This window comes from Citrus clementina, unplaced genomic scaffold (assembly GCF_000493195.1).
Source record: "Citrus clementina cultivar Clemenules unplaced genomic scaffold, Citrus_clementina_v1.0 scaffold_3, whole genome shotgun sequence".
Classification (NCBI taxonomy): Eukaryota; Viridiplantae; Streptophyta; class Magnoliopsida; order Sapindales; family Rutaceae; genus Citrus; species Citrus x clementina.
In genome coordinates, this window is record NW_006262339.1 from 7,289,975 (window position 1) to 7,314,734 (window position 24,760).

The window sequence follows — 24,760 nt, forward strand, 5'->3', positions numbered from 1 at the left end:
TATCCTCATTTACTGAGCTAAAACTTTCATACTAAAGTTGCAAAAAGAGAGGAAAAATCATATTATTCAAGAATACAACTAGACCAAGCAGGAGCTGAAGGATTTAAATATTCTTATCATAATATGATTCAACATGCAAATTTGAATAAGTGGATGATGCCAAATTGCCAGTGCAGAAAAAATTTAACTTGAAACTATGCATATGCGTAAACTATGCTGTAGCGGGCTGCCTTACTGGGGGGCTAAGATTGAATCAATTCCATGAAAATCAATTTCTTTTTATTTTTTTCCCTAATGAGTTGGATAAATAAACTTCAATTTAATTCATACAAGGGCAAGTATCTTTCATTTTCTAGCACCAGGAATCTGCACAACTTGCAGGAAGTAAGAAAGAAAAAAAAGAAAAAGGAAAACACATCATACACTACTGAAGTTTTCAATATCTTCCCATTGGCCTCTTCCCTTGTCTGTTCATTATTTAATCTTTTATCGAAATAGAGAAGTTAGAATATGCGATTATAATGTACTTAGAATAACATTGTTGAAAAAAGGAGTACATGGATTAGACCAGTTGATGATAGAAAAGTGCTTTTAAGAAAGTGATCAGCTTCTCTTCACTAGTGGCATAAACACGGGATTGGATTTTCTACGGATAAGATAAATTATGGAGCATGGGTGATGAAAGCAGTACGTATCCACCAAAGTTTATTTATACAGCATTTAGCTGGTACCTCAAAATCTGGCAAATGTGTGTCCCTGGTCCATCAGTCGCAAAAAGCTCGTTAGATATTTTGTTTCCAGCAGCAAATACAGTCCACATTTTATGCACAAGTTGAGTTGTTTTTGGGACCCATATTTTAAGATACTGACATGAATCCTTTTTGGTGTTCACTCTTGTTTCTGCTTTTTATTCCCCTTTTTTTGCTCTTTTTATTTTTTAGTGGGAAGCACTTGTCCACTTCTTTTGATCCATGAACCCAATTTCAGACTCGTGGGCACCTACAATATTAATAGCAGAATTGCCTTCTACTAATTCCATTATTTGGAAAAAGCAGATTGATTGTAACCTGTATTCATATGTGTGATCTTGTTCAAAGTGATGAACACCGGCAATTTTCCTATTTATAAAATGAAATGGGAGAGTAATAGATAATGTTTGTCTAAACGAGGAGAAGAATTGACATTTTGGGGACTAGCCCTTTTCTCATTTAGGACGAGAAAGCTTGAAACACATGTAATTCCATATGAATTTTCATCTTCTCTCTCTTTTACTGCACAGACAGCCTCATTAACCTAACAGAACTGCCACAAATTGGTTCAGGAAAACAAAGATTGAACAAGATTCAATGCGGCGAAAGGCTCTCCACAAGTGGAACATGTATGGGATATTTTTAAGTGGTGGGATAATAACAAACCAATGCATGTTAAAAATAGGGTTTGATCACGTGATGAACAGTAACACAGTTTGACCACGCGGTTTGAACAGTATTATCTGTTTGGTTATAAATAAGAGAGCATTTTATAAGTTTTATTATCCCAAAGAATTCATTTTCTCTTGTATTTAGAGAGAATTTGAGAATTAAAAATAATTACTCTTAAATTGAGAGTTTTAGGTGTATTTGGGGCTTAGGTGAGAGAAATTATTTCTGAGAGTGTGGTTGTAATAATTTTTCACATAATAAATATTTTTCTCTAGTTGTCTTTTTGACAATAGTCGTGGTTTTTCTCTAAATTTGTAGTTTTCCACGTAAATCTTGTATTGTGGGATTGATATTATTCTCAATTTAATTTTTTTATTGATTTGTTACTTGACAATTTGCTTGGAGTGATCTTGGGAGGAAACTCAAATTCCTAACAGTGGTATCAAAGCCATTTATTGAAGTTTTGATGTTGGAGGCATTGTTCACGTATACGATACTGTTCACGTATATGATATTGTTCACGTATACAGAATTGTTCATGTGAAGCAGTGGGAGCCAATCCAAATAGTCTGTGGTGAATAGTAAAGGCTGATCTACAAAACAAATATGTTAGGATCGAAATTTTCAAGTCCGATGAAATTTGAAATAAAAAAATTTGATGGAAAAAATAACTTTGGCTTGTGGTAAATTCAAGTTAAGGATGTGTTGATTCAATATGGGTTACACAAGGCATTGAAGGGGAAGCCACCCTCTACTTCCAGTAGTGGTTCTGGAAAAGCTAGTATAAGCGATAAAGATTGGGAAGAGTTGGATGATAGAACTACAAGTGCCATACGACTGTATCTAGCAAATAATGTTCTTGCCAATGTAGGAAATATTCTTATAACGAAAGATCTTTGGGAGAGGCTAGAAAAGTTATATCAGATAAAGAGTATCTCAAATCGATTGTACTTGAAGGAGCGATTTCGCACGCTGTGAATGGCTGAAGGTACACAAATTTATGATCATCTTAGTTTTCTCAATGGTATTGTGTCAGAACTAGAAGCCATTGGAGTTAAAATTGAAGATGATGATAAGGTGCTTAGGTTGCTGTGGTCACTTTCAACCTCCTACAAACATATGTTACCTACTTTGATGTATGGGAATGAGACAATAAATCTTGAAGAAGTTGCTAGTGCTTTACTCTTAGAAGAAAGAAAACTAAATGGTAAAAGTACTGAAACTACAGATGTCTCAGCTTTGGCAGTTGTAGGGAATTAAAAGAAAAATAATTCTAAAAAAAAGGGAGTCTGTTGAGGGTGTGGACAATCGGAGCACCTAAAAATAGATTGTCTTGGGAGAAATGGAGCAAGATCGGCAAGTAGCTCCAGATCAAATACTGATAGCATTGCTAGTGGTAAGTCTCTCATCATCGTGGGAGACAATGGTCCCTTGTAACATGGATGATGATGACATCCTCATGGTATACCGCTAGTACCATGAAAGGAGATGTGTTACTTCTAACGGGTCCACAAGATTTGTACACAAGGTATGGTTGGTATTGATGCAGGGTGTGTGGTGGAATTTATGTTGATGGCTAACGAACTTCTAGGTAAGCCAAGATGGAAGTTGCACTATAAATTTCAGTAGGATATTTTGACATGTGCCGATGTAAAATTTTTAGAATTAATAATTAATTCTAAGTGATATACTCTTTATGGTAGAGTATGATAATTGTCTATGTTGAGGATTATGACTAACGTGAAGACCGTAAGGATGGTGTGGAGATTGATTGATTCTCAATCTAATCTCCAAGTGGGAGAATTATTAAAAAATGATTTGACCATGTGGTGTACAGTAACACGGTTTGACCACGTGGTTTGAACAGTTCTATCCGTTTGGTGATAAATAAGAGAGCATTTCATAAGTTTTATCATCTCAAAGAATTCATTTCCTCTTGTATTTAGAGAGAGTTTGAGAGTTAAAAATAATTACTCTTAAATTGAGAGTTTTGGGTGTATATGTGATTGGGTGAGAGAAATTATTTTATGAAAGTGTGGTTGTAATAATTTTTCATATAGTGAATATTTTTTGGGTTGTCTTTTTTACAACGGCCGTGGTTTTTCTCCGAATTTGAATTTTTTCACGTAAATCTTGTGTTGTGGAATTGATATTATTCTCAATTTAATTTTTCTATTGATTTATTATTTGACAAATTGTTTGGAATGATCTTAGGAGGAAACTCAATTTCTTAACAATGCACAATTGTGCAAGTTAACCGAACACCCTTATTCTTGTGTTTGGCTATATCCAAGCACATGATATTTCATCTGTAGTTAGTCCAGCTTTCAGTGGCTAAAGATGCCCATGGCTTTTACGGTTGGAGAAGACACATTTTCCTTTTATTAATTAACTTTTGTGAGTTTGGTCAGTTATTTGATTCTTGTAATTCCAGTATCTCCATATGATAAATTAATGTTATAAGCACTTCTTGTAAGAAATTATTTCCACTTTTTCATTAATCAACGTTGACTTTGTTGAGAAAAGTCTCACTAAAGTCATTTGAGCTGAGAGTCAACCTCCCACTATCACTTATCCCTTAGTCTAGTGCTTTTTAAATAATATTGCTCCAATTGAAAATAGACATCAAGTGGAGATTAAAAAGCACATTTTTTTTTTCTAAAAGCAGTTTCTCATGTTGATTAATATGGCTTATCAACCAACTACTTCTACTGTTGGTTCTAAAATGACCTTTCTGATGCAGCATCCAACTTCAAAATCACATCACTCGCAACCCTTTCATTTGTTGTTCAATTTGGCCCATTGGTCAAGCAAAAGCGTCAGGAAAGGAGAAATAAATTAAAAAAGGAACCTTCCAAATTGATATTTAAAATATTTTCGTCTAAGAAACTGCATAATGTATCATATCTTCGATAAACTTCATCTGGGCTCAATAGGTGTATGGCAATGTCCAACAAGCATAGGTTCCAAGGAGGATTACCAAAATCAAAACTATTCACCCAAGTTTCCTTTGTAACATTTGAATAAAGTGCCTGAAAAAAGGAAGATAAGAGTATATATGTTCTTCAGAATAAAAGCATCTAAAAGAAGAATCAAGAAAGTGTGGACATGAAGCTTTTCTTTTTAGCAAAAAGAAGGAAAAAGACTAATTAAAGGTCCAGCTTTTTCTTCTTTTTAACTCTGATATGGTGGGGACTGAATGAGAACATCAAGCTTTAGAGAAAAAGAAGTGGTATTGGCTTGCTTAGTCAGCTTCTTATACTGGAGTGTGATTATCCCGCTTACACCTGCATTACAAGATACAGAGCATGGATACTTTTTCTATAAGATACAATGATTTCTTCTAATCCCTTGTTCAATTTTGAGGATCCTGAAGAAGTAACAGACAGAAATATGTATTAATGTCAACTTCGGGCGCAAAATTTACAAACTTTATTTGAACTGTTGGAACATAATACGTAAACTCAAGTTAGAACATTGAATGCTTGAAATACGGAAAAACCCCCTTACCCTCGCACTATAGCTTGACTGAGCATGAAGGGATAGGTTACTTGAGCAGGGGGATACAAGAAAGAGCAAGAAATCATAATAAAAAGCTTGTTTCAGCAGTGTAAACTCTGTCAATTTTGTTGATTCTCCTGACAACAGAAAAACAGCAACAAGAAAACATCTCCATGAATGAAGAAGTACATTGTTCACTAGTTCTTTTTGGGAATTATAAGCCATATCAAAATTTAAAATATCCTTATGCATGTATTCAAATAATCTCTTCTGATCCAAGTAAAAGACGTGTTACAGCAACAAAGAGGATATTGGGGTGTTTTCCATATTAGGTATTAAAAGTATTTGCAAGCCGGTTGGATATTAATAATAAGAACATGATCGCTAGATGATTTGAAGCAGTACCTCAGGCTATGTCTGATTGTTTTCTATTTGTCTTTAATTCAAATATGATTGTATGGAGTTCAAAGAAGCGAGTGTTAGAGGTCGTATTCTTTAGCAGAGGCAAAATATTATTGAGTAATTTATTCTGCTTGTGAAACAATTGAGAAGAATTCTTACAGGTTTTCATTTTGGAAAGAATTCTTAACAGGTTTTCATTTTGAACCAAAAAAAAAAAAAATTACATAAAAGTTTGACAATTTATCCAAAATTATGCAACGACAAAGAAACTAATCTGTGATGTTCGAATAAGAAAAGGCAAACCGAAGTGAGGAAACAAGATGGTATTTCATACCCAAACATGAAGAGCAAACTGAGGCAAACAAGCTGTTGATGCGAGATTCTGGTTGTCCTCGTTCTACGACCAGGGTCTCTGCTCGATCAACTTCACCACGACCAGGATCTCTCCTCGTAAAGCTTCTTCTCCAGAGGTTCCTGCGCACACAGACATGTCAGAGTACGCCGGTTGTTTTCCCGGCGCAAACTCTCCGACGCTCAAGTCAGAAATAGGGGTTCTGGGAATGTTTGCCACGAATCTTATGGCTTCTTTTTAATCTCCGTTCTCGGAACTTTCTTTTCTTAGTTCTAATAGCAAAAAATCTCAAAATTGCTAACCTTTTTACCTTCGTTGGCTACATTTTTATAGGCTTCCTCTGAGTCCCGATCTTCCGCAGTTTACGCCCGTTGTTCTCCCCACGCTCGGATGTGGATGTCCCATTATCGTCATGATGGGCGAATGGAGATGGACCTCGTGCCTTGATTCTCGGATAGGAAGGCACGTCTCGCCAACTGCCGTTGACCGGGTCTCCTCGCCTCGAACCCTAGCGGGAGTGACCCTATGCCTCTAGCAAGGGTTCGGCCTCGCGAATGGCATATTCGTGGACAAGCAGAATATTCCTGCTCCTGTTCCCTTGCTACCTGGCTCTTACAGGAGACACCTGCTCGCAGAATTCTGCCACCAAACATCTGCTCATCACGTCTAGTCTCACCGAAGTATTTCCCTCAAACACCATACAACCGGCGTACTCTGACCTGTCTGTGTGCGTAGGAACCTCTGGAGAAGAAGCTTTACGAGGAGAGATCCTGGTCGTGGTGAAGTTGATCGAGCAGAGATCCTGGTCGTAGAACGAGGACAACCAGAATCTCGCATCAACATTTTGGCGCCGTCTGTGGGGAGCTGAGCAAAAAGCTTCTGTTGATAGCAAGAAGAGGAGTGAAGCAAGTGAAAAGCAATGGAGACAGGAGGAAGTAGTGCACAAGGGGGTGATTTGAGGCTTAACGATTCCGTGACGCTGAGGGAGATAGCCAGTGAAGCACGGGAAAAAGCCATGTTCGACCGGATGGAAAAGCAGATGGAGACCCTGACAACCATCCTGCATAAGCTGCGGAGTGAACACAGGTAACCCAGGAGCAAAGGGTGAGAGGTAGGGATGGCAATTGTACCCGCAAACCCGCCCAAACCCGCCCGCTAAAACCCGCCCGCTGCGGGTAATTTTATCCGTTGCGGGTGGGTTTAATAATATAAATTAAAACCCGCACATGGATGCGGGTGGGTTTGGTAGTGACCTTAAATCCGATGGATACCCGCATGGATATCCGTCAAACTCGCAATATTTTTTTCTAAATATTTTTAATTTAATTTTAATTAAAAAATTTTAATTTAAAACATGTATAAAGAAAATTATACAATTATTCAAAATGTATAAAGGAAATTGGTCAAAGGCCCAAAGGCCGAAGCCAAAATTTTGTATGTGTGCAGTATATGTGGCCCATCTGCCCATCTCCCGTTCAACCATTCTAAAGTGATAAACTGATAAGTGATAACCTAAAGCAAATAAAGGCATTTTCCCTTTTGAGTCTTTGACTTAGCCGCAAATGAGCTGACCATCTTCTTCAAACCGAGTTGACCATCTTCGTCATCTCTATCTTCAATTCTTCATTCAACATTCTTTTCTTCTTCAACCCGATCGTGTGAGTTGTGACAGTGAGCTAGCCCCTTGCAGCCAGCTCTCTTCACTGCCAACAAAGACGCGTCGTGCTGTTACAGCTGCCTGGGTACTGTTGCTGTTGCAACCAATTTTGCAGTCGTGAAAGGTACGAATTTAGATTGGTTTTTTTGTGGGATAAAGCCAAGAATTATTAAGGGAAAGTCCTGGAAAGTACACGCAATAGCCAATGGATTCTAAAACAGGGGGCTTTCATCAAGTTGTGACTGAGGGCCCCGAGAATTTAATTTCAATTATTTTTCTATCTTGACTAGTAATAGTGCCAAGTGCAAGTTTTTGATCCCGTGATTGCTGATGTCGTGTGGTTTAAGTAACAAAATTTTAAGTATTTATCTATAGTGCGAACGTAGATTATTTTAGAACAATAATTTTTTAATTTTAATTTTTGTCCTTTGTAAATTTTAATTTTAATTTTCATCTCTTTGTAACTTTTAATTTTAAGTAGATATTCAGACTTAAAAACGTTTATTGAATTAAATGAGATGATGCATGATGTAGTATTTTATTTAACTCCATCAATTTAGTTAAAAAATTTGAAACTCAAAACGTCAACAATCTATTAATTTTGTTGCTTTTGAGTTGATAATGTAAATAGTCAGGCTAGTGTAAATTGTTGAATTCGCCTGCTAATTTTTTATCTTATCTTTGCTGAATTCACTTGCTAATTCTTGTATATTGATTTAAAATTTGTTGAAATTTTTAAGGTAAAAAATGGAGCAAGCCTTTGATCTCAGCGACAATAACTCGCTTACAACAAGAACAGAAGTTCAGAAAGCTTCAAACCAATCTCCAATAACATGTGAAGAACTTGCAGACATTGAGGTAGCTTCAACCCAAACTCCAATTTCAGTACATGAAAAAGAAATTGCTTCTGGTGATACTGAAAATAATAAATTAACTAGTGATGTTTGGGAACACTTTAAAAGACTGAAAGTTGGTGGGAATTTAGAATACATAGCTGTTTGCAACTACTGTCATAAGAGATTAAGTGCGAAGCGTAAAAATGGCACCAGCCATTTACGCACTCATATGGGGTTGTGTTTTATGCGGTCAAACCACACAGTTGAGTCAACTCAAAAGCAGCTGCAAGCTAAGAAAGAGAGTGGAAAATGTAAAGTATCCACATTTTCTTTTAATCAAGAAACTTCAAGGAAAGAGCTTGCAAACATGATAATTATTCATGAGTATCCGCTGAATATGGTTGAACATTGGGCTTTTAAAAAATTTGTTGGTTCTCTCCAGCCAATGTTTAGGTTTGTCTCTCGTAACACAATAAAAAGTGACATATTGAAAATTTATGACTACGAGAGAGCTAAAACAATGAGCTTGTTGGACTCAAATCGGAGTAGAATTGCGATTACTACCGATATGTGGACTGCTAGCAACCAGCAAAAGGGATTTATGGCTATAACATCACATTTTATTGATGATAATTGGGAGCTGCAAAGTCGTATCATTAGGTAGTTTCTACACTAAATTACTAAGTCTATTTTATTTTTAAATTTTATACTTATTGCATGATACTAATAATTTTTTTTAAATTTAGGTTCTTATACGTGCCATGTCCACATACTGCTGAGGTACTCTCTGAAGCTTTGGTGTCGTGTTTGCTTGAGTGGAACATTGACAGTAAGTTGTCTACTTTGACTGTCGATAATTGCACCACAAATGATGCCATGATTGATATCTTGCTGGAAAAGATTTCTAGTAGTTCGCTTTCTTTGAATGGGGATTTATTTCACATGCGTTGTGCTGCTCATATATTGAATTTAATTGTGAAGGAGGGGATGAGTGTGATTAGTGATAGTATTGAGAGAATTCGTAATAGTGTTCTATTTTGGTCAGCCACACCTAAAAGACAAGAAACATTTTATGGGACTGCTCGTAAATTTAATATTTCTTGTAATAGAAATTTAGTTCAGGACTGTAAGACTAGATGGAACTCTACATACTTAATGCTTGATAGAGCTTTGGTTTTCAAAGAAGTATTTTCTCGTTTGAAACAACGAGAATCGTTGTACAAATTTTTACCCACCGAAGAAGATTGGGTTTTTGCCAAAGAAATTTGGGATAGACTTGAATCATTTTATGAAGTGACTACATTGTTTTCTGGGACTAGATATCCAACAGCTAATATTTACTTTTCAAGCATTTGTGAGATTAAATTGTCAATTTATGAGTGGATGTATTCTAATTGTGAAAAAATCCGAGCAATGGCTGACTCAATGATTGGAAAGTTTGAAAAATATTGGAGTGTTGTTCATGGATTCATGGCTATGGCAGCTGTTTTGGACCCTAGATTTAAGATGAAATTAATTGAGTATTATTTTGACTTCTTGTATGGAGATGGTGCTCAAAAAGAGATTGAGAATGTTCGAAGCTTTTGTTATGATATGTTGAAAGATTATCAAGCTAGGTGTAAGTCAAAAGAAAATTCACAAGTTCCAATTCAAGCTTCAGCTGCTTCATCATCTCGAGCTGTGGTAGCTCATTCAAAACTTGGGAAACGTTTGGCTAATTTTGATGCTTTTGTAGATCAAAGTGGTGGTACAACCCATGTTAAATCAGAATTGGACTATTATTTGGAAGAATCTGTTATTCCAAGATCTGAAAATTTTGATATACTTTGTTGGTGGAAAACAAATGGATCAAAATATCCAACTTTGCAAGCAATTGCAAGAGATGTTTTAGCCATTCCGGTATCCACCGTTGCATCCGAGTCGGCATTTAGTACTGGTGGTAGATTTGTCTCTCCACATCGTAGTAGACTTCATCCAAAGACATTGGAAGCTTTAATGTGTGCTCAAAATTGGTTGTGCACTGAATTTAATGGTATGAAAATGTATTTTAACTTCAATACAGTATAATATCTATTATACGTTACAATTTACAAATTTATAATCATCTATATTTTTTTTCTTGATATACTTGTTACTTGTAGATGCTGATTTTTCTAATAAAGTAGGAAATAGCAAATTCTCCGAAGATGAAGATATTGTTGATGAGGTAAAGAATTAAGTTTCTTTAACTTAATTCATGGATTGTTATATACCTATTATAATTTTGTATGTATTATGTATTATTTTTCTTTAACTTAATACATGGATTATTTCATTGATATAATTTTTTTCTCCGAATTAGTATTTGAAAATATTAATATTAATTATTATTGTAGGCATCGTGTTGGATGGGTGCTTGTTGCGGTGAATGAAATAAAGTATATTCTCTTGGAGTTTGTTTTAAATGATGAGATGAAATGTAATTGTTATTTTTAGATACTAATTTGTATGTTTTAAATGAATTTGTATAACTTATACTTAAATTTGAGAATGTGTTGGATTGATGTCGAAATTTTAATTTTTCATTTGCATTGGTTAAATGTAAAATTGAGTATGTTATGTAGAAATTGAGGTTATTATTATAAATTTATATATTAAATATTGGTGATTTTAAATGTATAAACCCGCAAAAAATCCGCCGGGTACCATTGCGGGTTTGGTAATTGTCAAAACCCGCTGCGGGTGGGTTTTCTCAAAAAAATTAAAACCCGCTGCGGGTTGCGGGTGGGTTTGGTAATTTAAATTTTGTGCGGGTTTGGGTTTGGTAATGGCAAACCCGCTGCGGGCGGTGCCCATTGCCATCCCTAGTGAGAGGTGGTGGAGTAGCACCAGGTCCTGATAGTGCGACGAGAAGTCAAACCACCGGGAGATTTTGTGGTGAGAGAGATGACATACCTCTGCGGGGAGAATTTTATAGAGAGGAAGAGCAGTCCCCAGCAAGACAGATTTTTGACGAGGACGACGGGGTGGCGAATGCTGAGGAAACAGAGTTGAGGCAACATTTGCATGATGTAGAGCAAGAGCGGGATCAAGTTGCTGCACGTGACCCTGGTCGTGCAGTGCAGCTGGAGGAGGAAGTGCGCAGACTAGCGCAGATAATTGACGACATGCAAGGAAGGAGCATAGCTCCTGGTTGGAGGATAATGCTGGACGGAGAATCACCGCTCGCAGCAGAGATCATGAGGGCAATTATTCCAAGGGATTTCCGCCTCCCAGACCTTAGATACGCGGGAAGAACTGATCCGCTGGTGCACATAGAGCGCTTCAACGACATAACTGGGGTACAAGGATTATCTCAATCCCAAAGGTGCAGGGTGTTCCCACTATCCCTTGAGGGATGTGCACGAGAGTGGTACAGGAAACTTCCTTGGGGCAGCATTAAAACCTTCGAGTAGATGTGCCAGGAATTTGCGGAGCAGTTTAGTGGGGCAATGACACTAGAAGATGACATGATGGAGCTGAAAAGCATGAAACAGGGAGAGTAAGAAACCCTTCGGGAATTCATCAAGAGGTTTCATCGTGCTGTCCTCGACTTGGGAGCCTTCAACCACCCTCAGGCGTTAAGGGGATTGAAAGAGGGAGTGAAGATAGGAAGGTTGTGGTACAACTTGAGAAGCCCAGTTATTCAATCATATGCGGCCGCATACGAGCAGGCTAAAAGAGACATAGAGATCGAGGAAGAAAAGGCGGCTCGGATTAAGACTGACCAACTAGAGGGGTTGGAAAAGAAAGAGAAGAGGGCACCACCAGGGAATGGGCCGATCAGGAGGAGGGACCACCAGGCCTCAGGTAGTGGAGCAGGAGGTCGGGTAACAGCTTACTAGCCTCATCAGAGACCACTACAATATCAGCGCAGCAGGGCGCAGCCTCCTCGTTCCCCAGCTAGGGAGCCTTGGAGAAGGCATGATTCGACATATGGTGGTCTTCATCAACACTCCCACGGCAGTAGAGGGAGCAGACCAGAAGTGCTGCCACTACCCCCAACTCAAAACGGAGCAAATAGAGAAAGGGCAGTACACCTGATCGACCAGAACCTGGACTACGGGCGGTATACTTCATTGAAGATGTCCCTGGACGAGATGTACGAGGCCATAAAGGACCGAGGATTGCTGTACCTCCCTGCCCCAATAACAAAGCTACCCGGCAGGAGAGATAGGGGACGCTATTGTAAGTTCCATGGCACTCATGGCCATACCACAACAGAGTGTAGAGATCTCAAGACCCAAGTAGAAGATTTGGTGAGAAATCGGTACCTGGACGAGTTTATAGATGGGACCTTCCCAATGGTAGCCTCGACAAGTGAAGAGGAGCAGAGAGACAGGAACTTGAGGCGCGAGTAGCCTGCAGTTAGGGTGATAGCTGGGGGCCCAACATTGACCGGAGATTCCAACAGATCGAGGAAGAACTATGCTAGATACGCCATGACCAGCAAAGAGGTATTCTTCAACACCCCAGCAGCCAAACGTGCCAGAGTCAGGCAAGTGCCAATTATGTGGACAGATGAGGATGAAGAAGGAATTCTGTACCCCCACGAGGATGCTTTGGTCATCAAGGCCACTATCGCTAGCAAGAAGTTTGACAGGATACTGGTTGACACAGGGAGCTCAGTTGACATGTTGTTTAAGTCAACCCTGGAGGAAATGGGAATAGCAGACCTGAAGTTGGAATACACCAATACCTCCGTGAAGGGATTCGGAGGAGGAAAGCTGGTCCCACTGGGTGTGGTCGAGCTGCCTATCACAATTGGGAGCTCCCCGACAGAAAGAACTATGATACTAGACTTTGTGGTGGTGGATGAAGAAGGTCCATACCAGATGATCCTAGGTCGGCCATTTCTGAGGATGAGCAAAGCGGTGCTGTCCAACCATTATCTGGCTCTGAAGTACCGGGTGAATGAGATAGTTGGAGTGGTACGAGGAGACCAAAGGATCGCAAGAAGCTGCTACTCCTCGGCAGCAAGGGAAGCAATGCAGATAACATCCCTCGATACCCGAGTAAAAAACTAGAAGGGCCATATAGAGTCAAGCAGATGGTGGGACCCGGAGCTTACAAGCTGGTTTACACGGACGGCCACGAGGTGAAACGCCCATGGAACGCAGCACACCTCTGAAAATACTTCCAGTAAGACTTGTTCACATTTTAAAGCAATTTCTGCTCGTGCTCTTTATCTTTTATTTTATATTTTATGAAAAAACAATTCCATGTAAGTTGAATCCTGCATTTGATAGAATGTAGAGGAAATTCAGTCACTGGGAACCGAAAAAATTTCTAAAGCATGCAAAGGCTCGTCAAGTCTCAAAGTCTGTCTTATGGCGAGACAGAAGCCAAGCATGCCAGGATCTGCTCGACCACGTGAAGGCGAGCAGAATCCTCAAGCATCGACGAAATCACTAAGGCATGCAAAGGCTCACCAAGTCTCAAAGCTTGTTTTATGGCGAGACAGAAGCCAAGCATGCCAGGATCTGCTCGGCCACGAGAAGGCTAGCAGAATCCCAAGCTGTGAAGAAATTACCGAAGGCATGCAAAGGCTCGTCAAGTCTCAAAGCCTGTTTATGGCGAGACAGAAGCCAAACATGTCAGGATCTGCTCGGCCACGAGAAGGCTAGCAGAATCCCAAGCTTTGAAGAAATCATCCAAGGCATGCAAAGGCTCACCAAGTCTCAAAGCCTGTCTTATGGCGAGACAGAAGCCAAGCATGCCAGGATCTGCTCGACCACGTGAAGGCGAGCAGAATCCTCAAGCATTGAAGAAATCATCTAAGGCATGCAAAGGCTCACCAAGTCTCAAAGCCTGTTTTATGGCGAGACAGAAGCCAAGCATGCCAGGATCTGCTCGGCCACGAGAAGGCTAGCAGAATCCCAAGCTTTGAAGAAATCATCTAAGGCATGCAAAGGCTCGACAAGTCTCAAAGCCTGTTTTATGGCGAGACAGAAGCCAAGCATGCCAGGATCTGCTCGGCCACGAGAAGGCTAGCAGAATCCCAAGCTTTGAAGAAATCATCTGAGGCATGCAAAGGCTCGTCAAGTCTCAAAGCCTGTGTTATGGTGAGACAGAAGCCAAGCGTGCCAGGATCTGCTCTACCACGCGAAGGCGAGCAGACTCCAAAGCATTCGAGATATCCTCCAAGGCATGCAAAGGCTCACCAAGTCTCAAAGCCTGTGTTATGGCGAGACAGAAGCCAAGCGTGCCAGGATCTGCTCGACCACGCGAAGGCCAGCAGACTCGAAAGCATTCGAGATAAATTTATAAGGCATGCAAAGGCTCACCAAGTCTCAAAGCCTGATTTATGGCGAGACAGAAGCCACGCGTGCCAGGATCTGCTCGACCCGGCGAAGGCGAGCAGAATCCCCAAGCATCGGAATATTTTGTAAGGCATGCGAAGGCTCTCCAAATCTCAAAGCCTGTTTATGGCGAGACCAGAAGCCAAGCGTGCCAGGGTTTGCTCGACTGCGAGAAAGCGAGCAGAATCCCAAGCACTGAAGACTTTTCTAAGGCATGTGGCAAAACCATATGCCAAGACAGAACCTGCTCGACCAGACGCAGACGAGCAGATTCTCGAAAGGAAAAATAACTCATGATTACAACGCAGGAAAGTGAATAAAAAACATTTGTATTAATTTGTTAGTAATTAACAAAGCAGATAATTTCCAAACGTTGTTCATTACAATACAAGAAATAGACTAAGAGGACGGTGGGTCCGTAAGCCGAGCAGCCTCAGTCGGTTGGTCCACCTCAGGCGCTGGGGGAGTATCACCAGTCGCGTCCGGGGGGGTGCTCGCCTCACCTACAGCAACAGGAGTGGCACGAGGAGGGGAATTTTCCTCAACTATGATAGGTCCAACCCTTCGGCATCTTCCTTTGCAGCCTCCTCGTCCATATGTTGGGCAACACCAACTGCAAGGTCGTCCATCTTCAGGTCAGGGTGCTGCTTCCCGAGGACGGCCATGATGCAACGATAGGAATGCCGAAGCCCCTGGTCGTACTGGTTGTTAGCCTTCTTCTCCAAACTCTCGACCTGAGCTCGCTGGGAATCGCGGAGAGATTCGAGCTGAGCCTCATACGCAGCTTTCTGCCTTTGAAGATCCTCCTTGACCTTGGTCAGCTCTTCCTCGAGGGTAATGGCTTTTGCTTGAGCAAGAGATTCTTGCTCTATCAGCTTGAGGTTCTCAACATTCAGCTCCACTGCTTTCTTCTCGGCAACGTCAGCTCTGGTCGTCGCCGATTGAATGTCCTCCTTCATCTTCCTGTCGTAACGGCCAACATTGGCCTTATAGTAGGTGGTCATGCAGCTGAGATGGAAAGCGCTATACTGCATGGCTTCCACCACTCGCCCAAGGTACAACCGTCAAAGTCCTTCAGGTCCTTCTTGCTCACGAGTTTAGACAACTCATTGAGATAGGGGACCAAGTGTTCTGCTCGGCTGTCAGGTAAGCGAGACCGATGTGCGACAGGTGGAGAAGAGGAAGCAGGATCAGTGGCTGCTCCACTAGATTCCCCGACTTTAGCAGGAGCAGGAGGAAGAGCCTGGAAGGGAGGAACCTACTGCACGATGTTCTTTCGCTTCGTAGCAGGAGCATCTTTGTTCTGGTCCCGCTTGGTTGTCGGAGGCCGAGAACGTTTCCTGGTGAGAGCTCCAATCACTGTGTCCTCCATTTTATGGCCAGGGGGCACCAAACGAGACTCGAGCAGGTTGTAGGTGGTTAACAGCTCTCGACTCGGGCAGGAATTAAACAATACGGCCTCGACCCGTTTGAGCTGGTCAGGCTTGAGCGGGAAATGAACACCCCAAGAAACTACAGCACAAACAGACACTTGGTTAGAGACAAACCAATACAGCAAGAACAATTATGGATACAAGACATCTAAAGCGAGCAGGCAACCTGGGACCGTGAAACGGGGTGGGACGCGACAATCCTTCCCGTCTATTTGTGCAACTTGACCCCAAGGACCCCCAGCAAAAAAGAATTTCCTCTTCCAAGTCCCACCACCACCAGTTGGAAGATCAGTTATGGGTTTCCTGCTCTTGGTACTAGATTGGAAGTAGTACCAGCCGGCATCTTTAGGGCTACTCTTCAGTTGGTACAGGTGCTTCACCTCATCAACCGTGGGTTCGCTTTGGCAACATCTGTCCCACAATATGAACAGACCAGAGAGCACTCTCCACCCGTTGGGGTTCAGTTGACCAGTAGCCAGATTTAGCCCGTTAAGTATACGGGCAAAGTAGGGTTGTAAGGAACACCTTAGCCCAAACTTAAAGCTTTCCAGAAACAGGGTAACGTATCCCCTAGGAGGCCGGCTAGGTGTATCATTCTTTCCTGGGATCTTGAGAGGAATTTCACCAGGAATGCTATACCTGAGCCGGAGGTCATCCAGCTCATTGAATGTGGTCGTGCAGGTCATGTAATCAATAGCGTAATCCCGCGACGAGGCTCTACCTCCTACTGTACTACGCCCCTCTGGTCGCGGCGCTCCTGGTGAAGATCCTTCACCAGAATCACCTCCTTGATCCTCACTTAAGGTGTCTTCCGAGCCAGAAGGTCCCTCTTCACTACTACTTCCGCTCGTGGAGGTCGTTTGGGGGGACATCCTCCTAGCGCTAGTCCCGACACTAGACCTAGTGGGTTCTAAGGGGACCCAGGGGTCAAAAGCAGAATCAGCAAGCAGACTAGGTAAGAAACCTAGTTCGTCGTCACCAATCTCAACGACTTTCTCCTTACCCTTCGACATATCCTAAGTTCTAACCAAAACACCACCGCCAACTACAACCTCAAGCAAAGCAGAGAGAAAAGAAATTATCTACAACTAACTAAGACCGAGAAAATAGAAGAAATACCTGAGGCAGGGACTCGGTTAGAGAGAGGCGAGGATGAAAGCTTCAATGTCGAGGTTCATTCGCCGGAGAGACAAGAAGGGAGAAAATGACGAGTTCGCGTCTAAGGACTTTGGGTTTTCTTACTGAGGAGCAAATTTTTGGATTGCCAGCATTTAATGACACATATCCCGAGAATCTTGCAACCGTAGATTTGAAATTCAAATAGAGGGGCTGATTCCCGCCACATCACTTCATCCGCAATTAAATGCGACACGACTCTTGGCAGCCTTTTCCAGTCCCACGCGACCAAGAACCACTGAGTTTCTACTGTTGGTCCATTACATTACCCAACACCAGAAACTGGAGGACCGGTGTTTGAGGGAAATACTTCGGTGAGACCAGACATGATGAGCAGATGTTTGGTGGCAGAATTCTGCGAGCAGGTGTCTCCTGTAAGAGCCAGGTAGCAAGGGAACAGGAGCAGGAATATTCTGCTCGTCCACGAATATGCCATTCGCGAGGCCGAACCCTTGCTAGAGGCATAGGGTCACTCCCGCTAGGGTTCGAGGCGAGGAGACCCGGTCAACGGCAGTTGGCGAGACGTGCCTTCCTATCCGAGAATCAAGGCACGAGGTCCATCTCCATTCGCCCATCATGACGATAATGGGACATCCACATCTGAGCGTGGGGAGAACAACGGGCGTAAACTGCGGAAGACCGGGACTCAGAGGAAGCCTATAAAAAGGTAGCCAACGAAGGTAAAAGGGTTAGCAATTTTGAGATTTTTTGCTATTAGAACTAAGAAAAGAAAGTTCCGAGAACGGAGATTAAAAAGAAGCCATAAGATTCGTGGCAAACATTCCCAGAACCCCTATTTCTGACTTGAGCGTCGGAGGGTTTGCGCCGGGAAAACAACCGGCGTACTCTGACCTGTCTGTGTGCGCAGGAACCTTTGGAGAAGAAGCTTTACGAGGAGAGATCCTGGTCGTGGTGAAGTTGATCGAGCAGAGACCCTGGTCGTAGAACGAGGACAACCAGAATCTCGCATCAACACAAGCAAATGTGGGTTGGTGGACAAACAAATCCAGAATGTTCACACAATCAGGTTTGGTAATACTCAAGGAACGGTAGATGCTGCAGCAACGAACTATCAAGATCTTTTCTTCTGGTACTACCAGCCACTGAAACTTTGAAGGTAGTATAAATATGAGGCACTTTTACTGCAATCAATTGATGAAAAAAATTTCATTAGAGTAGAGATTTTGCTAAGACAGTAGCTCAGCATTACATAAAAGTTCACATTATCCTTCTAATCAACCTATTATCAATAAAAGTAGGTGTGGCAAATTACCTTTATAAGAATTCTGTTCTTTTGTCGGTCAAATCAAATTTCTAGTATCCACCCGGCTTTTACTTCCAACCACCATCAACAATCTCATTTTCTTTTCCAGATATCTACAACTTATTGCCACTTCAAGTCTTCAACCATGGACGTCCTGCAACTCGTGGCATTTTCTTGCGCAGATCTTCAACATCTTTCAGCATGTAATAGTGGGGGGCTATTTCGAACAGCCACTCTGGCTTTAGTTCGGTTACCTGTCTCATGTACTCCTTAGTTGTTAGAACTAATTCATGGTAAATTACCCATCTTTTAGGAACCTGTGCTAACCCTGAACTCGGATGTACATGAACTTTCTGTGGATGTTTTACTGTCCAGTATGATCCATTTTTCTGCAGCCTGGCTGTGAAGGAAAAAACCAGATATTATGGCCTTCTTCATTGCTTCTAAATTGCAGAGACTGGATGTTAATTCAATACCAACCCTCTCAACTAGGCATGTTAGCTGATCTCGAATGTCTCTGGCATGTTTCATACTCCTGAATTGAATAAAATTATCATAACACCATTGCTTCGAGTAATCATTTTCCTTCCAGCAATTGTAGACATTTAGCAGAGCAATGTGATCGCCCGCATCTCCCTGGTAGAAGTTCATTCGTGCATTGTCTGCCAGAAATTTTTTGTTCTTTGGACGGTAGAAGACTGAATTTCCAACCGAAAGCAAAGCAGCAATTGTTATGATTTCATTTGAACACTTGAACTTATCAGAAGCAACTATCATTTTGGACAGCATAGGATCTAGTGGGAACTCTGCCATCTGCCTACCAACCTTAGTTAACTCACCAACTTGGTTTAATGCACCGAGAGCATACAGCAGTTCAAGAGCTTTGCGTAATAATTCCTGTGGTGGGGAGTCTAGAAAATCAAAATTCAACAGGTCATCAATTCCTAGGTTTTTCAGAATTAGAATAACATTTGCGAGATTAGTTCGTTGAATTTCTGGTACTGTATTGTCCTCCATGTCCTCTTGATAACTGTTGATAGTGTACAACCGAAAACATTTTCCCGGACCTGTTCGTCCAGACCTTCCAGCACGCTGCATGGCTGAAGCTTTCGAGATAGGATAGACAAGCAAAGACTCCATTCCAGTCTTTGGATTGTACCATTTCATCTTGGAATACCCTGAATCTACAACATACTTAATCCCGTCTATTGTCAATGAAGTTTCAGCAATATTAGTGGCAAGAACAACTTTTCGAGCCCCGTCAGGAGTTGGCACAAATATCTTAGCCTGAAGCTCAGTTGGCAGGTTTGCATATACAGGACAGACAATCAACTCGCCTATTTTTGTCCCCAGTTTCCTGATTCTTTCTTTCAATATTTCCTCAACAGTTTCAATCTCCTCCTGGCCTGTGAGAAAAACCAAAATGTCCCCGGATGCTTGTGTTGCATGGATTTCCAGTGTGGTTACAATTGCTGCATCTATATAATTTGACTCCGGAGCTTTTGTGTAATGAATTTCAACAGGATACCTCCTTCCAGGAACTCTGAGAATGGGAGCAAAATTAAAATAAGCACTGAACTTCTCTGCATCAAGAGTTGCACTTGAGATAAGCAACTTAAGATCAGACCTTAACCTAACCAAATCCTTAAATATTCCTAGTAAAATATCTGTTGACAAAGTTCTTTCATGTGCCTCATCCACCATCAGCACACTATAACTTTCAAGCTTCGGATCAGATAGCATCTCACGCAACACCATTCCATCGGTCATATACTTAAGAACTGTCTTTTCTGATGTGCAATCCTCAAAACGGATGGAGTAACCAACCTCATGCCCAAGTTTGACACCCATTTCTCTAGAAACCCTAGCAGCAACACTTATTGCAGCAACTCATCTCGGCTGTGTGCAACCAACCTTCCCATGCTTGGTGTAACCAGCCTCATGAAGATACTGGGGTATCTCTGTAGTCTTCCCTGAACCTGTCTCTCCAACTATAACAACGACCTGATTCTCCTGAACAGCTCGAAGCACTTGCTCCCGATAATTATAGATTGGCAAAGTTTTCCTCTCCTTTTGAAGCATCTTCAAAATTGGTTTGTCCCTATACCCGCCAGGTAACTTTCTGGGAGAATCATCAACCTTGTCCCCGTTGATAATAGATGTCTTGATGAAGTCAAGCTGCCGGTGGGGATCCTCAAACACAAACTTGTAATCATGTGATCTTTGCCTTTTATTTTTAGAACCATACTCCCACGTTGCATTTCTCAGGCGACTCTCCTCCCATGTCACTTGGCTCATTCTCTCATCACAAGTTTGATTGCTAGACGGCTGCGTGTTTACTGCAAATCTTTTCTTCTGACTCACGCAACCTTTCTCATCATATGCCTCAGGCATCCTGTACTCAATCAAGTTATCAATTTCTATTGGAGGCTTGTTAACAAGTTCATAGATCCTCTTCTTATACCTAAATGCCCGAGTTTCAGCTTCAGTAACCTTAATACCGTCAAGTAAAAATTGCTCATCTTCTATATAATCTCTTATTTCCTCCAGTTTCTTTGGTTTCCTTTTCTCTAAATATACTTGTCTTGAACGTCTTCTGATGCCCTCCATTATCTTTTGCTCTTATTGGTGACGGCAGCCAAATAAAAGCACTGAAGCAAACAACTGAAGAAAAGCCAGAAGACGCGGGCAAAGAAAGAAACAAGGGAAAAAAAATGAAAATGAAACCAATAACAGGCACCTCAAATAGTTGTAAGTAATGGTTTGTTAGAAACAAAAATCAACTAGGTAAACCGATTCAACTTGGGAAAACAATTGGGAAGGATTCTTAATTTGATACTAAGTGTTATATTTGTGTCTGGAAAACTTCATCTAGTAAAAGTAAAAAGGAATTAGAGGGGAAAAAAAAAATCCAGACGATTTTTTTTTTTTTTGGTTTCCCAATTAACAACAAATTCTCATTAGAAGCACTTCCTTCCTCCGCAAGAAAGTACCCAATAAATTTAATAGGTAAAGCACTTCCTTCATCTACAAGAAAGGAGCACCAAATATAACGGCAAAAGCACTTCCTTCCTCAACAAGAAAGGACCACTCAATATAACGGCAAAAGCACTTCTTTACCCCACAAGAAAGCACCCACTAAATATAATCCGTAAAGCACTGCTTTGAGCAACAAAATTACATTGGGTGAAGAATACAGGAGTTGTTAACCAGTGAGCTGGATAACAACAATCAACTGACCATCTTAAAATAAATTTTAAGAGTAGCTACATGTAAAATTGGTAATAGTCATTGAATTCTACATCCTCCAGAATCTTGTCCACGACGGACATTGCCATAGGCTGACAGTTCGAGAAGGTCCAGGTCGCGACCTGAATTTAGGAAAAACAATTGAGCGAGTTAGACACTTTTTAGAGTGTTAGATTTTCTTTAAGGACTCCATGCTGTATATTTTAAGGCTTGAAGTACCTGAAACCCGACAATAGGAACTCTTTTGAATCAGATCAGATCTGGATAGTTCAGTCCTATTTCCCTTTGATCTATTTACTGTTGCCTGTAAGAAATGAGACAAAAGTCAATTAACCATCTTTTTTTTTTCACTAACATGAGGTCTACAATGTCAAGAAAATTTAAACAATTCCCAAGTTCAAATCTCACTTTGATACAAATAAGTTACAGTCCATCAGTTAATTATTTGATAACAGAGCAAGAATTCTGTAAATTGAATTATCTATAGCAATACAGTAAACCTGGAAAGAATTGAAAGACTGAGTTGCTCATATGAGGATACACCGGTCAGAAAATAAATCTTGATACAGTTCAAATTTTAGATTAGTGGAAAGGGGAGAGGAGATGATAATTTAAACATTTCTCCTGGTGGAATAATTAGAGAAGCAACTTCAGAGTATTTTAGGCAAGTACAAAGTGACCACAAACTATAGAGCCCTGCATGTGCTGAAGGCAAATTTTTTATGGATGGACAGTCAACTTTTAATAGATAATAGGAATTGGAACAGAAAGGTAGATGATAACATACAAGAGAAAAAAAATGAATGATATCGAAAATACAGGAGGAAACAGAGCTCACACCTGTAGAACCTGACAGTTTTCCAGCGTGCTTTTTCCCCCCTGAAATTCAGTAATGCAAAAGTTTAAGTCCATGGCAGCATTAGTAGACAGAAGCAAAGAAGCGTAAGATATCTACTATCACAAGACAAATACAGACACAAAATATATGGGGATAAAAATAGAAAAGACAATGTAGTTGGTATTCAAGGAGAAAATTTTCACAGAGGGAAGACAAGCATCTCCTGTAATCCGCCAAAAAATTATAATCAAACAAACAATCCAAATTAAATTCTAGAAATGAATAATGTAGTGACTCTACAAAAGACTACTATCAGTATCTGCCCCAAAAACAAACGACAAACAAAAAATTCAGTTCATCAGATCATTTCCTTGGATTGACATCTAAGTTTATATTGCTAAAAATCAAATAACAATAAGAAACCAAATTTATCAAACAAAGAACTGGGAACACGCATGCGTAAAAAGAGTAACTATTACTACTACAACTGAGAGTGAATGTAGGAAAACATGAAATTGGCACAATTTAGTTTATAAATATGGAACTCGATAAGATAGTAGGAGATAAAAGTTCAATATACATGTTCAGCACAATCTTTCTTTGAAGGGTTCCCTAGCAACAATTCCTCTCCCAAAGGAATAGCAACACCCTACATCTTCTCTAGGCCTCAAAACACAAAATTTTAGGCTTCAAACAGAAGTTCGTTGATTAACTGAAAAGTGCATTTCCAATCTTTGTTTTTTTTTTTTTTTTTTTTGGAATTGAAACAATCTATCCTAAGGCTAAAGAGTAAATTCAATTTAAAAAAAGGCTTAGCAATTCTATTTCATGATTACTCTTCACATACAACTGTGACACGCACTATCAGTTCAATCATCTAACATTGTTTTCATCGCTTCATATGCACTCATGCAATACATTCCTCAGTCTACTACTAGCTTAATTTCATAAAGAAAGATAGTTAGTTTGTGCACTCCCCCTCTATTATCACAGGACTCCCACTGTTTCCATCCCACAGCTAAAATCTTCACAGTGAAAAGAATATACCCAAAGGAATATCTGATGCAACCAAAAAACAAGAATACAAGCATTTCAAAAAAATCCCTAGAGTTAGAAAGCAGAAAAGCCCCTGATAACAGTTCATCGTCCAGTGCAAGCAAGATGATCAGAATAGGAAATAAATTCCTACTGCTGCATATGCACATTTCCAGAATTGACATACACTTAATTCGTAGCATCATATTGGCACACATTCGTACATCATCAGTTTCCTCGACTTGAAACTGTAGGACATACAAAGATCAATCACTCAACTCATATTTAACTCAAAACTTACTAAACCCCCTCAATCATTAAGTTTAACATCTAAGTGAACTTAAATCTATCCTAAGGGACCAACATAAACGCATTCACAACCATGTACCTACGGAAAAAAAAAAATATTAACTAAAAGTAGCACCTTTATTTGCAAAATGGAAGCAGACAAAACAAGCAAATTGATCAAAATTTTGCACAATAAACAAAACAAAACCAAACCCAGTTCATCCCCAAATATAACAACACCCACATCATAAAAACTGAAAAAAGAAAAAAAGGAAAAAGAAGAAGTGACCTTGGAGTAAGGCAGAATGTGGTCATAATCATGGCACAAGCAACCAGGGCAGCCAACAAGCTTCCTAAAGACAACGTTACCGAGCGCGTCTTTCCGCCAACGATCTGGGTCTCGTCCTCTCACCTTCTCCGCCTTTTCCCAGCACTGCTGCTTCACGCTGTACGGGAAACCCCGAGGATTTGCGGTTGAATCCGCAGATGATATTCGAAGGTCCGTAAAGAGAGTTGAAATTTCTTCTTCCGTCGCCAGTTCATTGTCGAGAAGAGTCGCTGAGCGAACTGTTGTTTCGCCTCTTCTTCTCGACGGAGAAGGAGAAGAAGCCCGCGTTGCTGTTGATTTTCTTCGTTTTGGCTCTCCGTTTGGTCTCATTTCTGAAGATAGTAATGGTTTGCCGATTGTTGAGATTGAGAATTTGTATGGCGGATAAACTCTTTAAACTGAATTTTATTTATCGTTAGATTTTACTTTTATTATTATTTTTCAATGCAATTGTTTTATTTATTCTGATTAATTCAAATGAAATTTGTAATTATCTAAATTTTATTTTATTTAGCTACTGATCAAAATTAATACATATTATCCATAACAAAAAATTTTATATTGATATATTATATATATTATAATTGGAAGTCTACTAATTATGGGGGCAATACCTAGAGCCAATGGTGGTGAGATAAAAACTTCTAAGGATATAGAAGA

General features: G+C 40.4%; 2 protein-coding genes and 1 pseudogene across 2 annotated transcripts; all 3 read right to left on the reverse strand.

The window, feature by feature from the left end:
• Positions 1 to 15,747: 15,747 nt before the first annotated feature.
• Positions 15,748 to 16,935, reverse strand: LOC112099540. The gene is made up of 2 exons (XM_024186942.1): positions 16,356 to 16,935; positions 15,748 to 16,001 (listed from the first exon to the last, which is right to left on the reverse strand). The coding sequence occupies exons 1-2, from the start codon at positions 16,933 to 16,935 to the stop codon at positions 15,748 to 15,750; spliced, it is 834 nt and encodes a 277-aa protein (XP_024042710.1).
• Positions 16,936 to 18,493: 1,558 nt separating this feature from the next.
• LOC18045781 lies at positions 18,494 to 20,972 on the reverse strand (annotated as a pseudogene).
• A 439-nt stretch (positions 20,973 to 21,411) lies between these two features.
• LOC18045782 lies at positions 21,412 to 24,503 on the reverse strand. The gene is made up of 4 exons (XM_006440548.2): positions 24,062 to 24,503; positions 22,452 to 22,490; positions 21,831 to 21,915; positions 21,412 to 21,733 (listed from the first exon to the last, which is right to left on the reverse strand). Exons 1-4 carry the CDS (start codon positions 24,428 to 24,430, stop codon positions 21,651 to 21,653), a joined length of 576 nt encoding a protein of 191 aa, XP_006440611.1. The 5' UTR covers positions 24,431 to 24,503; the 3' UTR covers positions 21,412 to 21,650.
• Positions 24,504 to 24,760: the final 257 nt, after the last annotated feature.

What these genes read in the sequence shown, in the direction of transcription:
- LOC112099540 (XM_024186942.1), bottom strand. Translation starts at nt 16,935, where the DNA reads ATGTCGAAGGGTAAGGAGAAAGTCGTTGAGATTGGTGACGACGAACTA. An exon ending in CGGGTGGAGAGTGCTCTCTG is followed by an intron (nt 16,002 to 16,355) that starts GTCTGTTCATAT and finishes TTTGTGCTGTAG; the next exon opens with TTTCTTGGGGTGTTCATTTC.
- LOC18045782 (XM_006440548.2), bottom strand. Translation starts at nt 24,430, where the DNA reads ATGAGACCAAACGGAGAGCCAAAACGAAGAAAATCAACAGCAACGCGG. An exon ending in ACATTCTGCCTTACTCCAAG is followed by an intron (nt 22,491 to 24,061) that starts GTCACTTCTTCT and finishes ACTGAATTTCAG; the next exon opens with GGGGGAAAAAGCACGCTGGA. An exon ending in TTCCTATTGTCGGGTTTCAG is followed by an intron (nt 21,734 to 21,830) that starts GTACTTCAAGCC and finishes TCCTAAATTCAG; the next exon opens with GTCGCGACCTGGACCTTCTC.